The sequence below is a fragment of the Vidua macroura genome, chromosome 1 (genome assembly GCF_024509145.1).
Source record: "Vidua macroura isolate BioBank_ID:100142 chromosome 1, ASM2450914v1, whole genome shotgun sequence".
Lineage (NCBI taxonomy): Eukaryota > Metazoa > Chordata > Aves > Passeriformes > Viduidae > Vidua > Vidua macroura.
This window is the reverse complement of record NC_071571.1, coordinates 82,938,207-82,963,216: the sequence shown is the minus strand read 5'-3', so window position 1 is coordinate 82,963,216 and position 25,010 is coordinate 82,938,207. Positions and strand designations below refer to the sequence as shown.

The 25,010-nt window shown below is 36.9% G+C and overlaps 1 protein-coding gene across 3 annotated transcripts in view; it reads right to left on the bottom strand.

Moving 5' to 3' along the window:
- The window catches only part of SEMA5A (semaphorin 5A), a 312,341-nt gene that overhangs the window by 53,609 nt on the left and 233,722 nt on the right, over window positions 1–25,010 (bottom strand). For all 3 annotated transcript variants that reach the window (XM_053986784.1, XM_053986799.1, XM_053986790.1), the window contains 3 exons: window positions 23,100–23,281; window positions 20,750–20,893; window positions 12,912–13,059 (listed from right to left, as the gene is read on the bottom strand). In XM_053986784.1, coding sequence (XP_053842759.1) covers window positions 12,912–13,059; window positions 20,750–20,893; window positions 23,100–23,281 — 474 coding nt within the window. The remainder of the gene's footprint in view (window positions 1–12,911; window positions 13,060–20,749; window positions 20,894–23,099; window positions 23,282–25,010) is intronic.

The following is a 25,010-nucleotide window of genomic DNA, read 5'->3' as shown; positions in this document are numbered from 1 at the left end:
ACTCCTACAGCCTTTAAAGTCATTTCCCCAAGAGAGCATGTCAAATTTGAAGCTTCAAAGGACTTCTTTTTTTTACTGGATTTGATAAGCGACAATTTAAAAAAATAAACTAGATTTTGTTTTTTTTTTTTAAAATATATACTTATTGAACTGTTTAGGAAGAAAAAGATGCTTAAAATTACAATTATCCAGCCAACAAACAAAAGCCCCTTGCATTCAGTTCATAATAAATGCCTCTGATGGCAATGCTAAACTATTCTTTAACTGTTGGGAATCCATTTATGAGCAAGTTCTTATCTGTTTTAAAAAGCACTCAGAATGACAAAAAGTCTGAGGCTGACTCAGTTTTCCCTGAAATCAGAGGAAGACAAAATCAACTTCAATGTTGTTTGGGCAAGGCCCTGTTTTAGCAGTGACAATCAAGCACTAAAACCACTTTGTGTGTCATTTTGTAACTGCATACAAAATATAATATGATTTTGACCAGCTACAGAAACGAAATGCTCTATTTTTTCCATAAATTTCAAAGATCATGGATTCTGAGTCCTCCTGTTTGACCACCCTTAGGGTGGAAGTGTGGAGCTATCAGGGTGCAAGTGGGAGAGAAGGGGTATTTTGGGGGTTTTAAATGTAATATAACTGTTGGGGGTTTTAAATATAATATAACTGTTCAGTAGCTGCAAAAGTCCCCTGCAGGACTTACCCCTGACTAAGCAAACTAGGCTACTGGTTTAACTGCCCAAGATTAAGGAATACAAATAAAATGACAAAAATACATATATTTTGGCCAACTGTTTTGCTTTTTTTTTTTTTCCCCAGAAAAGCCTAAAAAGCATTTTCCTTGCTGAATTCTGCTGCCTTGAGAGGTGCTCTACTCAAGAGAAAAGTATTAGGGGGATAGTCCCTGACCCCTCCTCTACAATACAAATGAGCAAAGAAGTTCAGTACAATCATTAATGAGGGACCTGCAGAGGGATGTGGCCCAGCAGAGCACTACAGGAGGAAAGCTCACCACAGGCAGTGTTTTAGAGGCAGAGAGCAAGTGCTTGCTGCCAATCAAGAAATCCAAGGAAGGGCAAAAAGAAATCAGAATAAAACAGCGGGAAGATAACACTAACCTGCAAAAAGCTGAAGTTGGGTACAAACAAAGAATGAAGGGAAATAATAATGAATCTAGTGTAATATATGTTAAAACATAATGAGGGAGGCCAGAAAAGAATTCAAGGAGGTACTTTGTGAGGTCTAAAGGCTAAGATGCAGTCCTGCTTCAAGGACGTTAGGGACAGAAAGATTGCTACAAAGCCTACAGGGTCAGTATACTGTGAAGGCATAGAAGGGGTATTTAGAAATGACAAGACTACAGCAGGCTGTGCTAGTTGAAGACATGATGGCACAAATAGATAAAAAGAGAAAAAAAAAGTCACCAAAGAATGTAACTACAGAAGCAGAAATATGAAAACTAATACTAGTGACACACAGCTTCTTGCTAAATTTACCTTCCTGTCTGAAGCCTGGAAGATGGTAAATGTGACATCACTTTCAAAAGATACTTCAGGAAGTTCAGGGGAACTAAGAAAATGAGCATGACATCTGAATTGGGCAAATCAGGGAAATCAAAATAAAGCATGAAATTAGTGGAATATGAAATATGATCTGCTGGAGAACAAAATTATATGGTCTGCTTTTCTTTAAAAGGAAGCTACGAACCTATCAGAACCTCTGAAGGAGTCAACAAACTTATGGATACAGGTGGTAAGCTGATACAGTTTACTTTGAATTCAGAAAGACATTTCACAGTGTATCTCAAAGGAATTATTCCCTCTTAGGAGACCTGCAGCCACAAGCTAAACAAAAATCTATTATGCTTTCACAGATAATTAACTGCTTAAAAGATGGTAAATGGAAGAGAGGAATAAATGGTCAGTTTTTCACAATGAATGGTGCTCAACATGGTCTGTGCTGTAAATCTGTGTTGCAGGGAAAGTACTGTACCTAAGGATGGCACCTATGCCCCCAAAAAAACCCCAAAAAACCAAACTCTCTGGAGGGCATACTGCAGAGGGAAAAAAGGAATGTGTGAGTATAACGTTAACATAGCACATGCTCTTTATCAGGCTGGGACGGCAGGGAGAATGCAGTTCCAAGAACTAAACTCATCAATAAATTTCCTGCAAATAATCAAAGGTACTTACCTCACAAAAGGCAAAAGATTAATAGTTCATTTTCATCTCTGTTTGTCTGACTATACTAGGAAAAGCTCTTCTGTAGCTTTAGAAAGGACAAATACTGTTGTAAAATCTTGCACTTTTGTAATTTAGGTTTTCCTTTCTTCTCCACATTTCATACTACCTGCCTCTCAGAACACAGGTAATTCTGCTCATACATATTTTTCTTCCTATGAAGTTTATGGCAACATTAGTTAGTTTTCTTGGGACTCTAATGGAAAGCCAGATTCGCTTTACAAATAGAACATCTCATATTATTATACTTCTTCAATTTTACTTTGAAACTAACCAGCAAATAGAACACCAGTCATTCTGAAAACAAAGGAAAGTGAAAACGTTTCCCTACCTAGAGATACCAAACAACACTGCATTTCTTATTTTTTTTTCAAAATTACATTCATATGACTCCCAGCAAGATTTTTGATGGATTAATTCCTATAATCCACCAGTTGCTTTTTTTTCTTGCATTCTACGTAATGGATCATTGTTATACTTCATACAATATTGCTGATGATAGATTTCACTATATGTCTAATATTCCTTTTAGCCCTACATTTCAGAAGAAGATAATATGCACTGCTATTACTTCTTTTTCTAAATACTTTAAAACTCTTTAACAAAATATTCATTCTGCCAAGCTATCTCACACAAATGCTTCAATATGTGCCTTGGGATTCTGGATCAGCTTTTCAGTAAAGGACAGGATACATAAATTAACTATTTTTAATAGGAAGCTTAGTGCCATTGCAAAGAGGTTTATGTGTTCCTATGTGAAAACATACAGTATTTTTCTAGTTTTGTGACCAACTGCCCGAAAATTTCAGAAACTTCTGAATGAAACTCTTCTCATGCTTTAAATATAGTGAGCATATTTCATTTCAGCTTAAAGCAGAATTATGGGTTTTCTAGGTAGAGTAACAGCCAGATATACTCTCTGGATTTCTGCTTGCTAATGTCATCCAAGGCTGTGAAAATATTTAGCTAAGTCGGGCAATGCCAAGAGATGTGGATCTATAGATGAACTCTCATGTTTTTCATAGAGTTTACACTGAGGGGATGGGGGCAGAATAAATTCAGCTGTGAAAAATAAAATTTTTGCTAATAAGTGGGATATCGAACAGTAAATTGACAAAGGCACACACAGTGTTCCCACAACCACCAACATGTGTACGGCCTTTTACAAAGAATCCTGGAATCTGCCACTACCTTCATAAATAATCTTCATGCACTAAAGATGGGACTGCTTTTGAGCAACAGAGTAAGAACACAAAGGAGTGTCATGCTGAGCACTCCACAGATGCTGGCTGAGTAACAGTCTCGTATCGGACAGGGTGCCTGGCAGTCCAGCCTGTGTAACTGGCAAAGTGCCTGCAATACCATAGGTCAGCTCTGCTATTATGGGTGGGTTTTTTTTTCCACTTTTCCTTCTGGAGATTGATTTAAATTAAAAAGAGATCAAAGAGAATCGGTCCTTCCTCTGAATCAGATAGCTAAAAAAATACAGGTATAGTCTACAGCTCCTTTTCTACATCTGGACCCTCTCTGACAAGGCAAAGCAAAATCTGTATTTTGGGGCTGACCTATTTCTGGACCAGCCCCAGTCTATGTAGGGGTATCACAAATTTCAAATGATAGTTAAGTGAACACCTGTGTCTTTACAAGGTAGTAACTTGTTTCACTGATCTCTCATGCTAGAAATTGTTATAAGTAACAAGGTTGAAGATTTTCATAACATAAACTGAAATGCCTGCTTTTATAACTTCAGCTTTCTGATGTTTCAGATGAAATAATAAGTATTCTTGAATTAGAAAAACTCTGTTCTGGAAGGATTAATACTTTTATTTTCATCCGCATTTCTCTAGCCAAAGGAAATATGCAGCATGATTCTGCTTTCAAGTAACAAAAGGGGTCTTGATAGGGTGACTGTGACACTTCATCCTGCCCTTCAACCTTCAAGGACAAATCACTGTGTATTCTGGTAAATGAGCTCAGTGTTTGCATGAGTTTATATTCTCAGACAAGAAGAATACAATCCCATCTACTGGAGTATTCAGATCTAAATATTATTATTTCAGAATGCTGCAATAGGCTGAGTCACATCACCCTGAAGATACAAAATAAGTTATAAGTAAACACAGAGAAAATGTATGTTTGCCTTTTTTAAGGCTTGTGAACATATTTGTTCAAGATGAATGTCAGAGGCTTTGAATACTTAAATGCCTTTTATTTGGTGGCTGCAGTATTAGTGCAGAAGCATTCTAAGTCAACAACTTAGTGTGAAAGAGAATGGGATGAAACAAGGAGGAACAATAAAAGGAATTTTGATAACTCCATCAATAAATATTCAGAAGTTTTAAAGATTATTTCTCAACCTCATATAACTTGTGTAAGAACAGGGTTGCTTGACACTATTTTCAATGAAAATTAAAATCCTACCACAGCCAAATAAATTAAAAATTACTATGATGTCCTGAGACTAAGTAAAAATAAAAGCTGGCACATAAATATAATTAATTTGGATGGAGTTCCATTTAACTGCACTCAGATGGCTAAGGACTGCTGTCAGTCAGCTCAGCTAACAAATCACTCTAGCACTCTTCAAGAGCTGCTGCATTAGTGAAGCTATAAATGGCAACAGAGCGTATTACTTATTCAGGCTTCATTCATCCCTCAAGTTACTGAGGTCAAATTGAAGAATACTTGAACTCTGCTTTGTGTTAAGGTCTACATGGGAGCAGACTTTTTGGTATAAAATGTGTAAACACAATTACTGTGTTTGCACTGTGCCATTTTAAGTACAGGTGACCAAACCTAAAAAGAACAAAATAAATCAGAGGGACAATTTGTAGCAAACTGATTCAACACTCCCTTAAAAAGAAGAACATTGGAAATGCCATTCTAGATCAGGCATGTCTTCCCTGGTTATTGTCAAATGGCAGCATAGAAATAAGCAGAATGCACAAAGCACAGCTCCATATCTGATTGTTAATATTCAGGAAAAAGATTTAAAACTTCAAAATTTAATTTAATATGCTAACAAAAATCTAATTTTTGTCTATTATAATTCTACTTCATCCTGATGTCCTGCACAATTTTAGTTGTGTGGAGTTTTATTGGTTCTTAAGATTTAAGCCTCAACAATTTCTTGCAACAAGTTACATCATTTAACAATGCCCTGGATAGAAATGAATTCCCTTCACTAGCTTCATATTTCCTTAAAACTCACTATACTACAGTATAGAGTACAGAGAAACCCCAATGTTCCCTCTCTAAACCTGTCATTAATTTATGTATTAGTCCTTCACACACTAGAACCCTGCGTACTCTGATTTACAAGAATCCCAATCTTTTCCCATCCTTTGGAACACTTTCCTGAGCTCAGCCCACTTCCACCATGGGCCATAACCTTTAAGATCAGTAAGCACAGTTACAGAAAAAATTATGTAACTGCTCTATCAGGTTTCTGAGGTAATTTTCAATGTTATGCTTCATGCACCCTTTTTACCCATTTTGATTACAGTTGTACAATGAAGGTTGCTACTGAACTGACTACAGTAAAATTAAGGTTTCTCCATACTTGAAAAAGACATATCTTTGTAATGGAAGAGACTTTGAAATTTGTAGATGAAATCATAATGAGCTTTCATTACTTCAGCCATTGACACAAAGCTGTCAGATAAGTTCAACTTCAAAATAAGCTCAGCTTTGAAGATAACAGCAGTGTTGGAGAAATCACATTATTGTAATACGCGAAACAAAAACTGCGATTTTATCCTGCTTCAGTCCAGACTGCTACAATCATCTCTTCTGAGATTAGTTTATATATGAATCCCTAGAGTACCTTTTTTGTCTTCCTTGGGAATATCTTGCTGAAACTTCCTAAATGCTATAACTGAATCTATTTTTTTTTTCACCACTGCACAAACATTCTGGCTTATAGCTAGAATCATAAACAATTCACATACCAGGGTCATTCTCCTGTCTTGTTTTTCACTGTGTTTCAAGGTGAAAGAAGGAGCTTCTGTTGAGTTCATGACTGCAATTATGATACAAAACTCTTGATTTCTATTACTTCAGCCCTCAAAGACATCTAGTGCCTCCTATATGACATGCAAATCAACTTTTGTATTGATGATGCCCCAAAAGTTCAGGTCATCAGAAAATATAATCCAAATTTTTCCTCCAAAATGACTAAAAGCACTTATAAGTAAAATCTGTCTAAACACATTGCATTAACAGATCTAGAGTAACCTTCCAATAACCTGATGTTTTTCCTTCCACGACAAACCACTAGATTATCCAGTGGGTAAAGATGGATAAAGCTAACATCGATGTAACACAGATATATAAACTAGTATAATTAATTATAACTCTATGTAACCCCTCTGTCATGAATTTACTATCATTTAGTTTGAAGTTGCTCCATCTTGATAGTCAGAAACCCCTTTTATCTTCCTGAAGAACAATGTCAGGAAGATATGAAGAGGTCTATATTAGTAATATCCTAAGGGATTGGACTGCACTTTCCATTTACATCAGAATTATGTTTTACCCTGGAGTTGTTCAGCAATTTGAAAATCAGAGATCAGGTGAAGCTGACTGTCTTTACCTCCATCAATTTTTTATTTTCCATAAATTTGGATTAGAGGTTTACTATCTAATGTAGGAAAACATACCCTATATTAAATAAAGTTTTAGTTGTTCCAAGAGGTCCAGGATACTCCAGCACAGTTTTTTTTAATGTCAATTCTGATTTCATGGAAATACTACTTATGTACCAAACAAAGCTACACACCCATACAAAAACATCCACAAGCACTGGAAATAATGAAGTCTGATTTCCTGTAAGTTTATATTTCAAGTCTTTTAAGTTGATCCATTTGATCCTCTCACATTTCCCCTTCCCATACACCTACCTGTAGGATTTAGCAGTCCAACTGCTAAAAATTAAGAGATGCAGGCCCAAACAACACATGTGCTGATATGTACACTCATTGACCAGCACCTGACACCATTTGGACCAAGCAATGGCCTCAGCTGCAAATGTGTCTCTCAGTGTAGAAACAAATTTAGGTTTTTTCCCTCTACCAGGCCCCTTTGTTTCATGCAACTCGTCCCAATTCCTTGTTGTCATCTAAGACCACTTTCCTGTCAAATGTACTTGTAATGGGGGAGTGGGTGCCTTATGAGCAGAAGAGTAAGAATACCTGACAGACTACAATATAATCCTGTAAGCTCTATTACTTGATAAAACTAAGCTAGAACTATGCCATCTATTTTTTTTTTTTTGTTCTGGTTTTTAGTCTTCAGTGACAGTTGCATATTACTTTCCAGAGATAACTGAATGTTTTAGGTCCATAGCAATGAAAAAACCTCAGGGTCTGTGAAGCACAAGTGCTTAGGAAATATCCTCAAGTTTGAGTTCTTATCATTAAATCAATCTAAACTTAGTGCAGCACAAAACTTTGGCACCCAAGATTCTTTCTTCCAATTTTTCTCCTTTTTCATTCACATCCAGAACTTATCCCGTCAAAGAAAAGTAGAAGTTCACGTCTCTTAACAGTGAGTCCTTGAGCACTGTGCCTGCTGGGTGCAGACTGAAAGCGGTTTCAGGTATTCTTTCTGTGGTTATCAGAGGCAGCAACCACCACAGCTCAAACACAGGGCCTCACAGAGCTGGGGGAACAGTATTACATCTAAATAACAGTAATGAAAACTACATCTACAGCACAAGAATGGCTAAAAACTGCAACAAATGGTGAGACCTGAGACAGGACACACTCCAGTGTCCCTGGTGTTTTAGGAAACAGTGGGGCAAATTCCGGCTGAAGGAAATCTGGTCTTCTGTCTCTGATCAGTACAACTGCCTAACTGGATGAAGGCACTTGGCTGTCACCTGACCTCAAGGCACACACTGGCTGTTGCCTTCACCCAAAGCCCTGAGAAAGCTCATGCACTGTTACACTAACATTGATTTCCTATGATTTTTTAAATAAGATTTGGACTTCTGAATCAAACATTCATCATCTGTATGACAGATACACATACGCCCAATACAAAGTTCTTGAATGTGTTTGCTTTGGCAAACCCTTATAATTAGATTTGATAGAGATTACAAATCAGATGGCATTGGTCCATGAAAGAAGTTATTTTACATGACCTGGAAGACCCTGAAAGAGTGTTACAGGAATCTAGAACAGGACTGCAGTCAGTGTCAGTCGTCACAGGTTGAACTGAATAGTTTGAAGTAGAGTAGAGATAATTTCCTAGCAGCTAAAAAATGTATTTCACAGCTTTAAGTTACTTTAAAAATTACATCTCTCAAGAAAGAGATGCTTCACACTATTCTAAGCAAGAAAGCAAACACCTTACAGTTTAGTGTCTTTTTCAAAATTAACTAAATGAAACAGCAAAACAATTGCTGGATGTGTGCCTAAATACCACCTTAAACAGCTCACATTTGGATATATGTGGACATCAGTTCAACCAGTTCATATTTCACATTTACCTTCACCATGAATGCCAAGCTGGTAACTCACTTTACTGACCAAGGTAAGCAGGTATGTACCATTGATCAATATGTTTAAGCACTTCTGAAACTATTTCTTATGATTTTGGGTTTTTTTTTTCTTTTTGGTTTTACCCTCTTTAAGTAACTGGTTATTGCTTAAAATTGAAGTAGAATGTGCAGCATGAAAAGAAAAGAAGTTCCACTTTGTTAAACTTTCAAAATATAAAACCAGTTAATATCCAAAGGAGTTTGCATTACAGAAGAAAAAAGGATTGAAAAAGGAAATGAGCATAAAGTATGCAAACATCATATAAATAGTACAATTTCTTATACAACATGCTTGTGAGATTGTTTTATGTTTATGTAATATATTATTTTTCTTAAGTCAAATGGAAACTTTAAAAAGAGCTATAAAAGAAAGCATAATAATAATAATTTTATTTTCTGGTCAATTTTCTGGACTATAAATTTCAAACTTATTTTGTGGGATGGCAAGTAAAAAAAGGTAGACTGTTCTCTCTGATGGACAAAGTAAAAAGTACTTCTGAAAACCTTCCATCTTCAAATTCTCTTTAAAAATTCATGAAAAAAAAAATTACTTTTTTCTTCTTTTTTCTTTTCATCCTCTTTCATTACAAAAACTCTAGAATACAAATACCCTTTCTGAAAAAAAGTTTTGTGTTCAGAACAATTCCAGAACATTGAAACAATAATTCTAATAATTAAAAAAAAAAAAAAGCAAACCAACAAAAAAAACCAACAAAACAAAACCAGAAGACAAAACCACCCCCAAAATAGCTATTATTTTCTAAGAAACACATAAAATTCCTCCTTCCTTTTTGGTTTGTGTTTTCATTCCACAGCAAAACACAGCATGTTTTTTTCTGGTATGTGGAAGGTATATACCATTTACCAGGCTCCCAGTACAAAAATGAGGATTAATGTATATGTTAGTATGACTGAAATAAGAACACAGACAAATATACACATAAAGCATGTCACCCAACTTGAGCCTCAAACTAAATTGCTCATTCTATTAATAATTTTTAAAAAAAGTTATTCTTTTATTACTGGCCTGAGACAAATTCAAGTGAGATTATGCTTCTCAAGGGAAAAGAAGCATTTTCTAAAGGAAACATAACAGCTTATCTGAGTATGCTATAAAATCTGAAGGTGATTGTCCTCTGAGGCACATTAGCACAGTCCAGAGAATTCCAGTTCCTTCTCTACTATCTGTATCACCTGCATACATGAAATTAATACCTGTTTTTTGATCTGCTTAAGCTTTCTATTACCAGATTTTAGCTGCTCTTAAATTTGGTTGCAATGGTTCTATCTCTTATTAGACAATTTTAAGCACTCTTTAGTAGCTTTGATTAACTTAAAGACTTTGACAGGTCCTTATGACTCCAGATTTTGATTTTGAACTTCATCTTTTTGACCCTTATGAGTCTCTGTGGTCTAATTCTCCTGTATCATATTGATTTATGGTTTTCTGTATTCAGTGAAAATGGCTTCAGTCCTAAGAATCTGGCCATCCATTTTCATTCATTGAGGGAACTTAAGGAACATATGCATCTTTAAGATACCATCATGGTTTTCTCTCTGTGGAATATTTATATGCATCACAAGATTTATCATTATTATTTTATAAAATAAGTTGGAAATAACAGTAGGGAACTCTACTGAGTCCTGAAAAAAAATATTCAAGTGGCTTGGCTGATATCTGCTATAAGACAGATGAAGCCAAGGAACCAAGTGATGAGATAGATTCAAAAAAGACAAGCACGGGCTGTCTTTTTGACAAGCTGCCTGCTGTAATATTGCAGCCTAGGAGCAAAACAATCAAACTAAAAGGAAGAAACACTGTTCATTAAAAATTGTGTGGTATAAATCATTAGGTGGACACAGACAATAGCCATTAATATGGTAAAAGCTGCAAAATAAGGACAGGAAAACAGATTAGGATTCGCTATACTGCAGTCTCACAGCCAGGTTGCAGATTGGAAAACAGAAGAGGCAGGTTCTCCTAAGAAATTAAATCTGGTCCCCTGATACTGCTGGCATGCATACTTCTCCTTTATTCACAACGGTAAAAATTTGTAATTCTAACTGGAAAAATACACACCTACTACAATAAAACCAAAAATTTGGTTGAAGCAGAACAACATCCAACAAGTTTCATATTTGTGCTCCTCATTCATAAGACTTTATTAATATAAATATTTAAACCATTCAACAATTACAAGGCGGCATAAAAATATTTCTGATTTCATTTTCTTAGATTAACGAAACAAACACTGAGAAGAAATAAAGTACTTTTTCTTCAGCTTCACTTAGTGACTATGCCCTGCTATGGCTGCAAAGCCTCTGAGTCAAGACAGGTAACTCAAGGGTTCAAATTCAGTGAAACTTAATCAGAACACAGACTTTATACCACAGTCCTTTATCTTGCAAGGACATCAGGATTTATAGAAAATTTCTGCACTGGATGGGTTTCCATTTGTGCCGAAGTTTTAGCAAGACAACTACGTACTCCAAAGCTTGAAACCATCAACAAAATACTTTTCTAATTAATAAAAAATCTCCAGAACATTTCTACAGCTGAACTGGTAACTATTCTGTGGTGCAGCAGAGTATGTGCTAAGAGTGTTAATAAATTACAAAACCCAGTGCCATTGATCTCAAATTAGTTATAGTAAGTAATTTTTACACTAAAGGTTTTCCTACTTTCCTCATGGAGCTTTTCAAGAAAATTAGACCCACATATTTTTGATTTAAGACCATAGAAAGATTCTCTGCAAAATAAAATGCTGTTATATTTCACAAACATTATTATAGGATAAATAGGAACAAATGAAGGAGAAAACCTTCATGTTATGCTCTATTCAGTGTGAGTCAGGAAGGTTTAACACTAGATCTTAATCATATGTCTGCTTTTTTGGTGTACCATCAGAACAGAAAAATATTTTGGAAAACTTGATAGAATTCTAAGTTATTGGGTTAATTCTTAAAGTTTAACTGAAATAAAAGAACAAGCCTCTTGCATGCTTTTAATCTACTCAAAATGCAGTTCTATCATCAGAATAAATTTTAAAAAGAGAACAAATCCTGGGAAAATGCACAAAACCTTCAAATTAGAAAAAGGTAATAAATTATCCTTTCTTTAGTATTGAATTACTGCCAATCTAACAAACAGACCACAGATTACAACAAACCTCAGAATTAGGCCTCTCTGAAATTAAGACATGTAAAAACTGGTTTAATAGTAAAAAGAAAAAAAAATTCTTCGACCCCTTTACTTACCCACCTCTATTTTTTCAGATATAAGAAAAATCCCCTACATGTTTTCCCATATGTTTCTCTTAATAAACTGGGTATCAATAAAGCACTTCTACTCATTCAAAGCATCCCACTGTAAATTCAAACCCTGACAGCTACTAGGCTGCTGCTGTGCCAAGATCACCTCAGAACTTTCCTGGTGCTTCCATGCAGTCACTGATTGGCTCCTTATGTATTTAGATGTGAAACTTAGCTTTTTCTCTGCTGTACAGAACATGTTACACTGGAGTCCTGGGCTCATAGCTAGAGTTCTTATGCACTCTGATGATAAAACTAAAACACTCCCTATAAACCTGCAATGGCACATCGACATCTGCACCAACCTCACCTCAAGAAGCTTAAATTCTAGATGATACTGTGAAAAAGCTGAATTATATATATTTCTGATTGATAAATTGTGTGGATTTCAGGACACACAAGCAACACAGAGACAAAAACAGTCTGGTGACTCATGTTAGGGGTACAGCTTATAGACATAGATTCTTTATGGGCACAGCATTAGTGTTAGGATAGGTGGAAATGGCTTCAAGTTTTGGCAGAGGAGGTTTACATTGGATATTAGGAAAAAATTCTGCAGTGAAAGGGTTGTCAGGCACTGGAACAGACTGTCCAGAGAAGTGGTAGAGTCACCATCCCTGCAGATATTTAAAACATAGATGAGTCACCGGGGAATGTGGTTCGATGGAGGAGTTGTCAGAGCTGTGTTAATGGTTGGACCTGATAACCTTAGAGGTCCTTTCAAACTTAAATGATTTTATGACTCTGTGACATAGAGACATCTGTGGCATATGACCACAGATATTTGAATGAAAAGAAAGCTAAAAATTTCTTACCACACTGCAGCCAGGACAGTCAGGACCATTTTCACATGTCCTGCGCCGTGCCTGGATCCCTCCTCCACACTGAGCTGTGCAGCGCTCCCATGGCCCCCAGCCTGTCCAAAACACATGAGGGGGGCACAACAAATGCTCATTGCAGTACCTGTGGAAAGACAAATAACGAGGCAAAGAATCTATTTATTATCAAGACAAGACCTCCCCCAAAACCTCCCTCATTTGCATAATTCAGATATTTGTATAGGGAAATATTTTATACAAAGGGGCTCTCTCTACTCATTAAGCACTGCACAGAGTGTCTAAACATTTGAGTGTGTTTTTTTAGGTTGCAGTTGTGTGGGTGAAGCATTTGTTTGCTTTATTCAGTGACTTCAGAGTTTATTCCATGCAATGCAGCCATGCGATTGTACTGCGGTCACGTAAGCAAGATTGTAAACTACTTTATTAAAACTAGTTGTGGCTATGCCTCTGTGGCAGTCAACCAAACAGAAGGTAAACATTCATGCAGACAGTTTTTTATCAGTCTCCAGCTAAGAATTTATTAGGATCTATCTCTCTCATCTTCAGATAGCTACACTTGCTTTTTGCTTTTCATAGCGTCTCTGCTCCTATGGACAACATAAAGTTAAACATTGATTCTAGGCATAAGGAACTGCACTTGTTTGTAATATTACTACTTTTTCTTTTAAAGAGTGCTTTTAGCTATTATAATCTTTGAAGGATTTTCATGTAGGCTGCAAAGTGATTCAGAGGTCTAGTAGGTTCTTGAGGGAAGCACTATTAAGTTGTGATTATTGCGACAATACATTCAGAAGGAATGTGGGAAGGTCCCAGCTTCAGCTGAGTTTTTTCATTTTTTGTAGAAATCTTAGATTCCTGATTTTTTGAGTGTGCCATCCAATAATTCTAGCCATAGCATATGCTGATTTTTAAGGAACTTCTTCACAGGTCCAAAGGATTTGGGCCATCAGCTAGTGTAACTAGGGCTCTCTAAGACACCAAGCTCTTAAAGCAAACACACAGCATAGTCAGGAAACAGACAACACTGAAGAAATTCTCAGATATTTTATGTCTGCATCTGGGTAGCTCTTGTTAAAATACTGACTGTCCTGAATGAACAAATCAATCTGATACAGTATTTCCTCAGTTTTTACACCATTCATCCAAAATCCAATGTCTTCTTGCCCTTTTAAGAAGTTTTCATCTCTTCGCACTCTTCTATAGTGAAAACTGACTCTAATACTCCAGTTATTCATTTTCCACAAAAAGAGGAATGACAGTATGAACAGTTGTCATTTTCAACAAGAATAACTACAATAGCTTTTTTTTGCTTCTACTCAGAAAGCCCCAATAACTGTAACCTATAATTCTTCATTATCCTTCATTATAAGGAACTTGAACATTTGGAACTCTGTGGGGGGCAAAATAATAGTGTTGGTGGTGTAAGTAACATTCAAAAGCAGATTTATTGCACATGCTGGAGCCTAAAATTCAAACTTTGACCCTAGGTCTGGTCAACTCCATCAAAATCTAAAGATTGGGAGTGGGGTTAATAGGGGAGTGACATTTAGTTTTCTGCTTCTGTAGAGTTAAGAAAATTATTCACAGCTTGTCTTGACCTTTCCTCTGGAAACTGAGGAAAAAATACCCAAACCCTCAATATTTGTGAATCTGGTATTGGAATTCTTCAGTGCGTGATTTGGGTAAACACATTACAGTTCACATTATATTAAAGACACACAGGAATGTTCTGTGCCTGGATATTCTTCCCTTAGAACCCCTAGAACTCCATTCTGCACACATTCTTTGTGACATGCAGTCATTTATGTGAATGCATGATAATTTCTTCTATATCATTTGTTGAGAATGTATAGTCAATAAAATATAGATGTAACATCATCATTTATTTAGTCAAAATAGTACAAAATTTGCATAATTTCAGTTCTTAATGAAGATGTGTTAAGTTAATTTGGGAGATACCGAGGCTGAAGCAAATCTTCCATGAAGTTGAGAATTACCAATATTCAGCCGTGCAAAAGTAAAATTAAGGAACTTGTCTTGCCTTGAAATAAATGCATCTACAGTTTAGCTATCTTAAGAATGAAGTAGTCATCTAACTTGAGCAACAACTCATGGAATGAAACAGCCCAGTTAAAAATATGATTTATGTCACCCTAAAGCAAAGGTCATATAAATACACCCTCAATGTACAGATTGATTTTCTTGGACTATAAATGCTACATGGGAGACAGACATCTAAGCAGCCATTAAAGGCAATGGAAATCTTGTCAATACAAACTAGGGAGACTAGAATGATTGATTTGAAGAAGTTAAGGAATATAAAGCAGCAGGACACAAATTACTGTTCTCCACAGCCTGTATTGACTAAATTTCTAGAGACCACAGTGGAAGATCAGACACCCGACTCACACATAAACATTCACACTCGTGAACCCTTGTATGCCAGACCTCACTTTGAGGACAGTCATGCCACTATGCAGTGGCTCTTTTAGTGTCTATGTGCCTGACCTCCCACTCTCTCACTTCAGCAGGAGACAGAAAAGAAACCTAATAACAGTGACCCTTCACATTAAGCACTTCAAAGGGCTGGCAATTCTGTTATCCAACACTAATTAAAGATGCAGCTGAAAAAAAGCCTTAAAATCTCTATGCAAACTACTTCAATTTAAGAAACAGTTTTGTTTTTTTTTTTTTTTAATAGTCAACACCGTACATTTTTCCTTTTTTTTTTCAGGAAAAAAAAAAAAAAAAAAAGGAGAACAAACCAAAAATGAACATAGCATACAAGTAGAATCTTATTTTCATTTCAGCCAGCCAGCCTCTGAAAACATCAGGTATGTTTTCACAGCTAGAGACGTCCCTGCAATTGATCTTTGAGAACTGTGCTACAGCATGGGGCTTTGAGCCAAGTTTCATTATATCTGTTCTTGGCTGCATTTCAAGTCACTCAGCAACCCTTTTTCCCTTTTGCTCTTTCTTTCCCTCTTAATTTTGTTCTCAGGACCCACAGGGCTAACATTTTACAGTAATTCAACAAAACATGCAATGCAAGAAACTTGAATCTGTGAAACCACTGCCCTCTCCCCTAACCTAACTGCAGGGAGGTCAGAATGGAGAACAGCCTAGAGAAATGTGGGTTTTGCACAGTGACCGTTCACATTTCCCTTGAAGTGAACCCGAGTTCAAATGCCCGAATAAAGGAATTGTCACACTGGGGGAAGGGTGAACATCCTCTGTCCAGCTGGGTCCACAGCTATTAGTGCCTACAGCAAATTTTACAACTACAATTTCAGTGCAACCGGCATTACTATTCTTGTTTCTAGAAACATCTCAACCTTTAGTAAGACATCCATTTATTCCATTTATTTCAGCGCTGCTATCAAGCACTGAGTACTACAGGCTAACTGCATGACAGTTACAAGTATGCCCTTTTTTATTCCACAGAGAGATGTTATTTAAAGAAATATTTTGTAATTTTGCACTATGTTATACTACTACCATGTGTTTAAGAAAAACAAACTAAGCTTCATCCCTGTGTGCCCTTTCCTGAGCAATTTACTGTTCTGTGGTGGGTAGTTGTGATTACCAGCTGGTGATTTACTGGGACGCACTATAGACTATATTAGACTATACCAATGCTGATGGGAATGCCAGATTCCTTTAACTCAAGGCAGTCACATGACATGCACATGCCCTACTGGATTGAGATTGTTACACTGACAGAAATACCCATCCAAGAGATGGTGGAAGGTGGCATGTGGTCCCAGGGGCTTCTGTGGAAGTGGGGGAGCAGAGAAAGCAAGGAGGTGGGAACAGACACTTCCCAGGAGATAAGACATCCATGGGAGTGCAAGAAAGCCTAAAGCCTTGTGGAGTTTAAGCTGCTCTGCTGAAGTGGACTGGGTTTGTTCACACTGCTCAGAAACAAGCAGTGCTACACAGAGCAGGCACTTGACTCTCAGCAGCTCCTCTTTCTCATGGAAACAAGCCCAAAAGCTGAATGTTTGCTGAGAACCATGTACAAAATAATGTAACAATATGTCCTGCTTCTAATCGTTTTATACATGCCAAAATATCCAGGGCTTTCAAACATTTACTCCTTGTCTGCAGCCAATTTACTTTTCTAATTGCCATGGTTTTTATTTCTATTCTTTCCTGTGTAATAAAAGATAAGTGCATCCACTGAAAGCAAGGGATTCACATTTTAATGTCCCTCTTTTCTGCACAGATAGTAAGGGGACCAGTGGGCCTAATGAGGCCATAACTCCAGCATCTTCCACAGAAAGGACAAACATTCTCACCCCATGATAAAGTCAAGACAGGATACTACAGACTATAAACTAAGATCTAGAGAATTTCCAGCCGCTTCAGTGAATATTTCTTACACAGGAAAAATCAGAAAAATTAAGCCCCTAAGGAATTGATCAAGATGTCTTCCATCTGGAGTCTTAAGCACAAAATTAATATCTGATTAGCAAATTTTGTTACAATGTTATTTTTACTCCCTCTCCATATTCTGTCTACATGTACATCAGCTGCACTTTTGACCTACTTCTACAAGGGGAATTTGCTTTGTAATATAAGTATTTGCTGTTATCTCTCAACTGCTTCCCCCCCCCCACCCCCTTCCCATGCACCTCTTTTAACAGCAGAGCATGAAACAGTTTAACCTATCTTCAATGCTTTAAATTGGCAAATATTGTCATTGATTTTAAGGGAATGGCCAGCAAGCACAGAGCTGCCTGATACATTAGGCATGATAGGATCATGGCTTTCATGAGGTAAAACAAATATATCCTAGACAAACACTTAGCTCTTAACACATGAACAAATACCCTCAAGTTGAATATAGATCCACATCTGAAAGTAAATTCACCTCAGATATACGCTGCCTTTTTTGTGTTTGCTTTCTATGGAGTTATGTACTGGATTTCTATTGAAATCACTGTTTGTTGAAAAGCTGTTTCAAAGTTTGGCATGTAGATGGCTGTGGAAACCAAATCCTATATTTATACCTCCTGAACATGTGAAGGTGATTAGAATATACACATTTACAAAGACAAATGCACTCAATCTGTAAACCAACTAATTCAAATTTTTACTAAAATAAAATATATTTTCATTTTACATATGAGCTGGGTCATCAAAAAAGTAAACTGTTAGGCTATTTATAAACATTGGTTGATTTAAATACAAAAATCTGAGAAGTTGCTTCTTGGCACTTTGGATACAAAACCAGTAAATGTTTCTCAGGAGTTACTGCACATGTAATATTTGTTCAGCCTGCCTAAATGTTATGAGATTAAAGGAACTTTTCCATTTGGTGCTCATGTAACTCAATGAGAGTGAAACAGTGAAATAATACTACTGCAAATGCTGGTACTCCATTGCCCTTGCAGCTCAAAACTCTCTACAAGCTGGTAGAGCCATGAGGACACTCATAAAACTCTAAGGACCCAACCAGCTTCCCCTGGGTCCTCCACCCACTCCAATGGGCCAAGGACCTCTATTTAACCTGATCCTAACTCTGGCCTGTGGTTTATCTTCCTACCTGGACTTCAGACTTCATTGTCGTGATGTCACTAGGATCTAGACTCTTGGTTGGATCTGGTCACAGTCTCCAGGCTTTCCCTGCTCCCCTTCTGCGGGTGATGGGATGGGCCCTGGCTGGCAAATATCCCAGAACCTTCTGCTTTTTACAGCTCTGAAAAGATTTATCCAAGTACTTGGCTTAACACTGACAAAAATCCTGGCAAATAACTGATGCCTCATTCCTCTAGCTGCTTTACAAATTATTTGACAAGATTTCCTAACTTACCACACCCTCTGGAAAAAAATTAAAGGCACTTAAAAAAATAAGTGTCAGGACATAACATGGATAACAAACAAAACCAAGGGCAGGAAGCAAGCTATGTGTGAGCAAGCTATAAGTGAGAAAGGTGCAGGGCTATCAGGAGTGAAGGGTCTTTCAAAGAGACAGGAAACAGTGACAGAAGAACTCTGCAAGAAAAAGGCATCCTGCAGTAAACTCACAGGCACATTCATCCCAGATTGCTGCTGAACTGGATGGAGATAGAAACGACAAATAAGCTGCAGGCTACAAAAGCAAAGCAACAAATGCTTATTGCTCCTTCAGAACTATTGCATACCAAAATTCAAACCTTCTGGACTGCTATTATTTCAACTCATCATAAGCCACTTTCCAGGTTGTAACTTCTTTTACAGTGTACTCATTTTCTTAATGCTCATATAATTAACAAAGTATTTCTCATGGTTTTCTTTATTTCTGTGAAACTTCTTATCAAACGTTTATTCCATGTTAAACTAAAATGAGCAATTACTATTACCATCTATAGTCCATCATCACAAAGTCTCTCCAAACTGAACTTTTTTTCTTTTTTTTATGTTTAGTCTCATTGTGTCCTGCCCTGGACTGACCTCTCAGTTCAGGAAAATCAATAACTGTTATTCATGCTGGGACAGAGCTAAATAACAGCAGATACGATCTATGTTTGATGGTGATGGCTTTTTGGTTGGGCAACCTATTTTCAGAAAGCAATTTACAAAAGAACAAAATCCTATCCTCCAGAACGAAATGGTAAATATTCATGGCCTTGAAACAGTCAGAAATGTTCATATATTCTGTGATACTGATCCTTTACATTTAAGAGTTAGAAAGACCAGGTCCCTGGTGATCCGTTAATACATAAATGTGTGATGCAACCTTGCTTCAATGAATCTCTTAATCTGAAGAAATGCTAGAGTTGGTATTTAATTAAATGCCTCACTGAAACTCTTCATAAAGGTTACTGATTTTAGTTTACATCCAAGAGCAATATAGGATACTACATCATCCATACAGAAACACTGAAGTAAGCTGTAAGTGCATATTGGGAGGAAACATATCTGTATACATCTCTTGGAATGGATGGCTACAGGCCTCCAAATTTTCACACCAATGCTAGTCTTCTGCTATCTAGCTTTCTGCTATGCCTCTGGAAACAACATAATGCATGCAAGAGTTGAAGTTTATCTGAATATATTCTAGCTTGATTTAAAGAAATATTTAATTCCTGTTAAAACTGCAAACAGGGTCCACATGAATTAGAGATGTAGTTAGGGTGCACATAAAATAGAATGAAAGGCCTGAACTTGACATTCTGAGCTAGTGACAAAATACTTATTCTGGTGCCAAAACAGTGCATGGTGAAATCAAAATCTGAGCTAACTTGATCTGCTCAGGGGTTCAAAAATATATACAAACAATTAAAAAATAACTACCAAGCTTGAAACCCTGCTAAAGATATTTGACTTTAAGGTGTATTATATTTATTGAATAGAAAACAAAGCCCTTGAAACTTCCTTCCATGTTATAGAAATGCTTAATTCATTTACAACAGAAAAAAAATGAACTGACAGCATCAGTAACATAGTGTTGTGACCTTATTATATTTTGTTCTGAATTCCAGGTATTGAGGCTGAATAAGTTACAATTCAAACACAGTGTAATCAATTTTCAAGGAGAATCAATTTTCAGGGTCTCAAGGGACAGCAGCGCACTGCTTAGCCCAATTGTCTGGCACGACCAGGAGCTCTCAGGTGGCTTGGGAGGGATGAAGCTAAGCAAAAGATGAAAGATCTGCTGCAGACCCACAGCCTTGTTAATGGGAATACTGTACTACACAGCAGTAAAGTTACAGAGAGAGTGAAAGGAAAGGGAAGGGAAAGCCAAGGCAAATAAAGGAAAAAATGTCCTGTGGAATACAACTGCACAGAAGAAATTAAAACAGACCATAGAAAAAAAGATAACTCACCTCTCCTCACGATTCTGTCCCACACAGACGCGTCCTCCATGTCGAGGGGTAGGATTGCTGCAGGAACGCTGACGAACTTGAAAGCCTATTCCACAAGTGGTGCTACAAGGTGACCAAGAAGTCCATGGTGTCCAGCCTCCATTTCTGGTAGAATAAAAAGCTCAGGCTCTGTCATCTGTTATACATAGCGAACGGCTGATTAGGTGTGACTGACAGCAGAATCTGGCCTACTAATATTTCTGTAGACGTCATTAATACTGCATCGTGTTCCATTTCTTCAAGAATACTGAACCAAAATAAAGGTGCTCTGCTTTGCAATGAATTTGCTTTTGCTTTTAGCAACTGCTAAAATTACCTCCTTACACAAGAATTACAAAGATATGAAGATATTTAGCTGCTTTTGGTCACTTTGTTCTGGGTAAGCTATATATGCAAAGTCCTGGATCAATGTTCTGAAACTAACTTTAAATTACATATCACTTTCAGGGAGATTAAAATGTCAAATTTTGCTACCTTGTCTGAAAGGAAAGTGATTAAAGCCTGGAGGACATAAAGCTCAGAGGACATAATTTTGCTTTCTACAACTACCTGAAAGGATACTGTAATGAGGTGGGGGTTGGTTTCTTCTCCCAGGCATTGATCTCTTGATTTTAACACGGGACAGAATGAGAGAAAATGGCATCATGTTGTGTCAGGAGAGATTTAGATTGGATATTAGGAAAAATTCCTTCACCAAAAGGGTTGTCCAGCATTGGAGCATGCTGTCCAGGGAGTCACCATCCCTAGAGGTATTAAAAAACTTGCAAATGTTGTACTTGGGGATGTGGTTTAGTGGTGGACTAGGCAGTGCTTATTAATGGTTGGACTCAATCTGAAGTATCTTTTCCAGCCTAAATGACTCTATGACACTAAAGTAAGCATTAAAATGCATTACTTCTCAATTTCAATTAGTTCTAATTTTCAGTTAGTTCTCAATTTCAATTTCAGGTTATTCTGATAAGATGTCAATACCTTGCTGGCAATTTAACAAAAAAGCTAAGAGAGTTCACATGCTGGTAAGTAGCTTGCATATATGAAAATTTGGAAAGAACTCCCACCCAGCCCCCACCTCCCAAACGCCCTAGAAGAATATATTATAGACCAAAAATCTGACAAGGAATTCCATATTCTGTACTAGAAAATAAAAAAAATAATAAAAAAAAAATAAATTATGCACTTCAGCTGTTATCCAAAGCTTTAAATGGCTAGCTTGAAGTTTTTGTACTAGTAGAACACCAACAGAAATAAAGAAAAATAAAACAAAACTATATTGATCTTCTGATAATTTATCACAAAAGCAAAAGTTAAAACATTGCCTTACTAATATAGCAGTCTTAACAGAAGTAAGATGTTAAAACAGTAGTGTAATAATGCCAAAGGCAGAATGCAAATCCAGTCCCAAATCACATTCCAAAGTCCTGTCTAAACCTGACAGCTGTTGTTTGATTATTCAGTATTTCAGAGCATGTTTATCTTTTCTACCATTCTCCTGAGCTGATGCTATATGATATATTGTTAGATTTTTAGTAATTCTCCTAAAATAGACCATTTTCACTTACACAGCTTGCAGTTACCTTGTGCAGAAATGCAATCAGTTTTATTCATTATCATGAAGTGATTGTGATGTTGAAAGAAAAGAAAACAGAAAGAATCACTGAAAATAAGCAGAATGCTTCAGTATATGTTTCATCCTGCAATTAAAGTATGTATAATATATGTGTAAAATGTTTTAAACATGAACTTCTGATGCAGTTCCAAATACATAACGTTCTGAGTCTCTTTGAAATTATCTGCTCTCACTGATTTTCTCTGGGAGTGGTCAAGTTCCTGAAGAAGACAAAAGAGTGGCTAAAGATTCTATAAAGACTGACAATAGAACTTGCTATCGTGATACAACTAAAAGATACAATGAAAACATCCAGGGCAGAATGGGGAACTACAATGGTAATATGAGACCTCCAAAAAAGTAAACCATTCTAACTTCCAGAAAAGAAAGTTGCATGAATTACAGAACTGAGAAAAAGTGTAATACTTTGGATATTATCTAACACTGATTTTTTTTTTCTCTCAGAGCTTTTGTTAAAATTACCTGAGAAGAACGTTATTTGGTACACAGCATTTGAAATGACTCTGTGCTCTCTGACTCATTCTCTCTCCTAAAAAGTCTGAGAGACACTTCCTAATGTCCCATTTGCCCTTTCATGCACAGGATCAGTAGATTTCAGGGGAGATTTCAAAGGGTAGGCTTTATTCTGATTAAGTTAAAAATTTTTAAACCACAAATGATAGAACCGGAAATTGTCATGAATACCTGGAACAGTTGGCAATCTCCATGGTTGGTCCTTCACACAGCCATCCTCCACACTGAGGAGCAGGACTGTCACACATGCGTGTCCTGCAGAGGCAGGAGCCAACACTGGCCCCGTCAGTGTGGGTGCAAGGTTTCCACTGTGACCATGTCCCAAAATGTCCATCCACTGTCAGATTCCTCATCTAGAAACAAACACAACAGAAAAGCTTACCTGAGGCTTGGCAGTTCCTTCACACAACCTCTTTATTCTGTTGTGCATGAAGGTTTAGCCTTCAGCCACCAACAACAGCAGTCTCCACTGGAGAGATACATCTTCCAGACAGCAATCTCCCCTTATAATTCCTGTAGCTGCATAATTTCCACAACTTCTGACCAATCCGAGCCACTGGATGCCACCACGATAGCAATAACAGAAATCACAACTAACTGTTACCTTTCACAACCATGCCTGCCTACCTCTCAATTGCCTTCTGCAATCCCTATTTCCTAAAAATTTCTGGTGAAAATGGAACCTGGAGACTGATTATAAAACCCAAAATCAAAAGGAAGAGCCAGTAGAGGATATAGAAGAAATGAAGAAGAGATTCTCAATGAGGATGATGAGACACTGGAGCAGGTTTCCCATGAGAAACTGTGGATACCCAATCCATGGAAGTGTTCAAGGCCAGGTTGGATGGGGCTTTGAGCAACATGGTCTAGCCCTTGGCAGGGGGGATTCAAACTAAATGGTCTTTCCGTTTCCTTCCAATGAAGTAATTCTAAACACAGTTGCTGAAGGGTAACAGAACTGGGCTGATCAAACTCAAATCTCCATGATGAGTGTCTTTTTTTTTTAAAACAGATTTTTTTTTTGTCCTTTTCATAAGGACTAAAAGTGGTTTTAAATATGACAGTCTCTAAATGTTATATGAAATTCTATGTATAAATCCTAGAAACATCTCCAAAAAGCAGCTCCTCATTTCACATGATAAAACAGTTGGCTCCCATAGAATTTAATTCTCAACCCCCTTGGCTGGAAGGTTCAGACCATTCTCACCTTGACTAGAATGTTTCCATCAAGCAGCTGTAACACATTTAATAAGAAGTCTTCATTGCCCAGTTGAAACAAAATTAGCTTAGAAAAGGAGCTTTTCTAAAGAAAATGGGGCAGGACATGGGGAATCCAGCTCCCAGTAAAGACAGATTTTCATAATATTAGTTTAGCAAGGTGTTAATCTTCGCAAATCTGTGATCCTAAATGGAAATTATGACCACTTTTTCACTTAAATATTAAGGAATTTGTCTTTAGTTTGCTGCATGTTAACTTTGAGTCAAGACAATAGCACCAACAAGTGCAAGTAGCATTTAAATTCACTCTTAGTAAGAATAAATATGTATCACTTGTAATCATGCATTTTTCATCCAATGTGTGAGAACATAACACTTTAATAATTGCTTATATATTGAAACCAGAATTACAGTTGTAGATTCTCATAACTGATCTGAAATGGTATCTTCCTTTACTACTTTTAGTATTTTAGCAGTGGTGAGAGAAGTGTACATTGCACAAATACTTTGAAGATACAAGAGATTCAATTACAGCTGACACTCTGGATGTTAGCTGATGCTAACATCACGGCAAAGAGACCATAATTTCACTACGAATTACCATTCCCACAGTTTATTTTTTCACAAGTATCACTTGTGCAAGAACAGCTATGTGTATATTCTGTCAGCTATAACTGACAGCTGTAATTCATCATTTCAAAATCTCTTGACAGCTATTTATTGAAAATAACTCACCAACCTTTGGTCATGTAGAGTTTACATTGTTGGGTTTTTTAAGACAGCAAGAAATACTTCCTTTTAAGTGACAAGCAGACTCATTCTCTCTTACACTGCTGGTCTAACAAATATTTGCAGTCCATAAAC